A 4847-nucleotide genomic window follows, 5' to 3' on the forward strand; every position below is an offset into this window, starting at 1 on the left:
TTAATTTTTTATTTAGTTAATATATAACTAATTATAGATTAATAACTTAACTCATTTTCTGTCCTAAAAGTTCAGTTTAAGAGGAATAAGTTATTAGGCATGTTTGAGCTGGAGCTAGAATTTAGGCAAATAGTTTCAGCTCCACCTATAATTGGAATGGAGTTAGATTAAGCAATCTTACAGAATAAACTAGAGAGGTGAAGCTAGGTTTACATAGCTTCACAACTTTACTACACTCGACTCCTGATACTAAATTAGCTCTAACCTAATCTTCCAACACAGGGCTCGTTGACATGGCCCTAGTGGGGTTGGTTGGGTGGGCTGTGTACGCGGAAGAGACCGAACCAAATAAACCGCACCGCAGCCGTACTCCTCCACGAAAAGGCGAAAACGAAACCGCTCAACCGCTGCTCCATTCCCCTCCTTCGTTCCCCCAACGAAATTGAGACGGAGGTAGTACTAAAAATATTGAGAATTTGAGATAAGAGGGTGGAGTGCTCGAGTATCTTCCCCCTTCCGTTGGTGTAAAAGAAAGAAAAATCTCTCCCGTCTCGTTCGTCTCCTCCGCTTCGCTCCTTTGCGCCAAGACGCGTCGCGGGGCTGAACAGGGAGAGAGGTGCGGCGATCTCCATTTGCCGAGCAGAGCAGAGCAGCGGAGGGGATCCTGGTGAGCATCCATCCACATCCTCTTTCTTTCTGATTCATCTCGCTCCCACCGGGACTACTTTTGTCTTGGAATTTGCTTGCGTTCGGTCCGTTCGTTAACCCTAGCTTTCTCTTCTAGATCTGGAAGAAGCTCTCCTCTTAATTTCAGAGCCTTAACCTTAATACTACTACTACTGCAAGTAACAGTTTGTTTGTTCCCCCCTCAAAAAGTTTGGGGGTTCAACTGAAACCCCCCCCCCCCCCCCCCCCCATGTCCCAAGTTGGATCATCCGCCCCCTGGTTTTGGCTAATGAGATATCCGTTCGATTCCCTGATAAATAAACCCTATTGTGCATACTGAATCACGGACTAGGTGGATATGTCTAATTGAGAGCCGTCGTAAGTCCACATGGACGAGTAGTTTTGAATTGGTCCTCCTGAGCTATGTAAATGTGGGCTGGTGTTCCTCAAACTTTGCTGCCAGGTGATGGTCTAAGTGGCTCATATGAGTTCAAGTACTTCTCTGCTCTAGAAAATGGATTTTGTACTCTTTAGCTTGGTGATATGTGTTAATCTCTACAATTATCCTGACTCTGGAGAACGCAGATGGAATTATCCGGGGAAAGTTTCATTCAGTGTGGTGGTCATTAATGCATATGAACATGCATGAGAAGAAAAAAATGTTACGATCTATAATAAGGCTGCGTTCGATAGGATGGGTTGGGAACCCATCCCCTCCGCACGGAAAACGGAGCTGTCCATTAGCGCGTGATTAATTAAGTATTAGCTAATTTTTTTTCAAAAATGGTTTAATTTGATTTTTTTAAGCAACTTTCGTAAAGAAACTTTTTGCAAAAAACGCACCGTTTAGCAGATTGAAAAGCGTGCGCGCAGAAAACGAGGGAGAGAGGTTGGGAACCTTGAGGTTCGAACGCAGCCTAAGCAGTTATTGTCAGTAAACCTGAATATGCTTTAATTTATATCGTAGTAATGTGGGTTCTATTCAAAATATTCTGGTTTGCTTACTATAAAAATTAAATAATCATGCAAACAATTAATACCTGTACCCAACATATGAGATAAATTTAGCACATCCAAACTGTAGTTTAGCGCTTTGCGAGAGGCTCTCAATTTCCTTAGTTGATTAATTGTTTTTCCTTTTGTGTTTTTAGGTCTTCTAGGTTTCTTTATTTCTGTTGAATGCATTTAATTGTGTTGTAAAATTGAATTAATTATCTGTTCCACCTCTAGGTTGGAAATGACGCACATGTTTCCATATGATGGTGCCTCGTCCAGCTCAACCTCTCTGAGTAGTCAGAAGAGCGAGACTGATGATGACAGGATGATTGCAATGGTTCTTTCGGAAGAATATGCTAAGTTAGATGGTGCTATGGCCAAGCGGCTCTCGAATTTAACATCTATTCCTGTAATACATTAATGCAAGCTCTATTTTATGTATTCCATTCCTTTTCTGCTGTGCTCATATTTTTTTGAGTTGATGCAGCTGATAGGCATGCCTCTTACATGATGTTGTTTTTTCCTCTGAACCTTTACAGCACGTCCCCCGAATAAACACATACTTTCCGACATACAGTGATGCCACTATGGACCATCATCGCCTTCTCGATAGGTTTTTTTTAATGATCTCGCTTGCTTTACCTGTTAATTCTTCACATTTATTTCTTGCAATGTTAGGCCTTCATTTTTTTAGCATATAAATATTTTAATTCTACAATCATTTGTGCATTAACATTTCGCAGATCCTGAATAACTACACTTGCCTGCATAATCTTATGGCAAATGTTTGGACAAGCAAATCATTGATAGTCAAGAATTGGTTTTGCAAAGGCTTAAAGCATGATTATTTTAACATTGGGGATTTTATGTGGGATTTTAGGAAGACACTAGATAAAACTGCATGGCTAAATTAAAATTTTGCAAGGTTTTACTTAGTTGCCATTCCTCATCATGTCCTTCCCATCTATAAAACATACTACCCTATCCTTTCTGACATTCCAAATTAATGTTGTATTTTCTTATGTACACAATCTTTAGCCATTTTCTATCATTCCATGAATGATACTAAAACAAACCTCATTCCCATGCATGCTCTTCAGTAATTATATATAAAAGTAACTTAGAACTATGTTAAACTTATTTGAGTGAATAGATGGATTAGCAATATGTTTCCTCACTTAATACTTTTTGTAGGCTAAATGTTTATGGCTTGTATGAAGTGAGAGTTTCTGGCGATGGCAATTGTCAGGTTCATAATTTTATTGATTAATGCTTTGTTTGCTTAATGGAATTATATCTTATTGTTAATTCCTTGTGTGTTTATGTAAGGAAACAGTTGTTTGTTGTCTTGTAGTTCCGTGCACTATCAGACCAGCTATATCGATCACCCGATTATCACAAGCATGTTCGAAAGGAAATAGTGAAGCAGGTACAGCAGATCACCTTCTGGAATTACCGGTCTTTAGTTTATATTACTGTGCTCATATGTTTAAACTGCAATATCTTTATCAGATGCCGTAACACAATGAATCTGTCATTCTCTGCTCTAGTTATTGCATTTTTTTCTCTCCAGGTGATGAATGAAGAAACAAAATTTCATCAATATATTGTAGTTATATGCTGATAAACTCCTGTTAGAGATACATGCATTCTTACCCATGCTGTTTTTCTACTTGTCTAGCTCAAGGCATGTAACTCTTTGTATGAAGGTTATGTTCCAATGAAATATAAACATTATTGCAAGAAGATGAAAAAGTATGTACTTCTGAGGCTGACCTAGCTTCCTCAATTAAAACAGTTCCTGAACCTTTTGCCTTCTGTAATGATGGCACTGAAATTTTGCCTATTCCAGATCTGGTGAATGGGGCGACCATGTCACATTGCAAGCTGCTGCTGATAAGGTTAGTTATTTTCTTTGCCATCATCCTTTTTCTCGTCTAAATTCTTACTCAGCTCCCTGCAGTCCAACAAAAGTTACAGTAGCATTTGTACATAATTGGTACTATTTGTTGCATTTTACTGTTGTACAGAACTGAAGATGTCCGTTCTTTTGTTTATAACAGGATATTCAAATATAATGTTAATCATTTATTGACTGATCATTCTATGATTATCACTCTCTTTGTACAGCACTTGACATTTTACATCGTGTTCACTAAAATTTATACTTTGGCAACTTCAAACTACCGCCATAGTTTTATGAACCCTTAAAGAAGCCTAATGTTTTTCCTTCTTTTGGCAGTTTGCTGCAAAAATATGCCTTCTAACATCATTCAGAGACACATGTTTTGTTGAAATTGTTCCACAGTATCAGGCACCACAGAGAGGTAAGGTTCAAATCCTTGTCTCTACTAGTAACAAAAACTTTATGCATATGTACATGGAGAATACTAATTACAGTCAGTGCCATTTTGCATAATGCAGTTTTCTAGCTTATATACCCCTGCATGTGGATTTGTTGCACATATGCTTATACACATCCCCTGATTACTGCAAACTTACTCATTGCATAACTGGAAACATAACTAAAAGGATAAAATCAGCTTGTTGCTAACCCCTGAAGCTTCGTGTTTTTCAGAAATTTGGCTAAGTTTCTGGTCGGAAGTTCACTATAACTCGCTATATGATGCTCGAGGTGAGAAAAAATAAATATTTCTCATTTCTTATAGTGCGCTATCAGATTTGGTGCCTTGTACTGTTATACATCCCTTTCCCTAATAAGAGGAAAATACCCATTACTTTGCAGATCTCCCTAGCAAATACAAGCCTAGGAAGAAGCACTGGTTATTGTTTTAGTAACCACGCGGGAGCTTTGCTTTGGACATGGATTTTATTGCTTGGCCTTTTGGCCCCTCCTGATAGTTGGAGCTTGGAACCCTGAAGAGTGGAATCCTCTGTGGTTCTCTTCCTTGAAGCGCTGAATGGGTTTGCCGGATGCACTCCTCACCACAGTACATACAGCATTAGTTATACTATAATACTGAAAGAATTTGAGATTGCTTCCTTGTGAATATATACCCATAGGGAAATTACTGACATCCATGTTGATTGTAAACCATATTTGTTCATTGGTATATTCTGTATACATTTTATAGGCTGCTAGGTCTCTTATCATTTTATTCATTCCATTTTCCCCGGACAATTCATCTGATTTCAATTTACATACTGAATGTCTTTTGTCAGTA

At 38.5% G+C, this 4847-nt stretch overlaps 1 protein-coding gene across 1 annotated transcript; it reads left to right on the plus strand.

Annotated features, from left to right (window-relative positions):
• Positions 1-369: 369 nt before the first annotated feature.
• LOC127772104 (OVARIAN TUMOR DOMAIN-containing deubiquitinating enzyme 12) lies at positions 370-4847 on the plus strand. Its single transcript, XM_052298091.1, has 10 exons — positions 370-667; positions 1897-2071; positions 2202-2275; positions 2857-2911; positions 3017-3091; positions 3344-3417; positions 3515-3563; positions 3905-3989; positions 4241-4297; positions 4409-4847. Exons 2-10 carry the CDS (start codon positions 1904-1906, stop codon positions 4456-4458), a joined length of 687 nt encoding a protein of 228 aa, XP_052154051.1. The 5' UTR covers positions 370-667; positions 1897-1903; the 3' UTR covers positions 4459-4847.

This window comes from Oryza glaberrima, chromosome 4, assembly GCF_000147395.1.
Source record: "Oryza glaberrima chromosome 4, OglaRS2, whole genome shotgun sequence".
Classification (NCBI taxonomy): Eukaryota; Viridiplantae; Streptophyta; class Magnoliopsida; order Poales; family Poaceae; genus Oryza; species Oryza glaberrima.

What these genes read in the sequence shown, in the direction of transcription:
- LOC127772104 (XM_052298091.1), top strand. Translation starts at nt 1,904, where the DNA reads ATGACGCACATGTTTCCATATGATGGTGCCTCGTCCAGCTCAACCTCT. An exon ending in CTGGCGATGGCAATTGTCAG is followed by an intron (nt 2,912 to 3,016) that starts GTTCATAATTTT and finishes GTTGTCTTGTAG; the next exon opens with TTCCGTGCACTATCAGACCA. An exon ending in GTATCAGGCACCACAGAGAG is followed by an intron (nt 3,990 to 4,240) that starts GTAAGGTTCAAA and finishes CGTGTTTTTCAG; the next exon opens with AAATTTGGCTAAGTTTCTGG.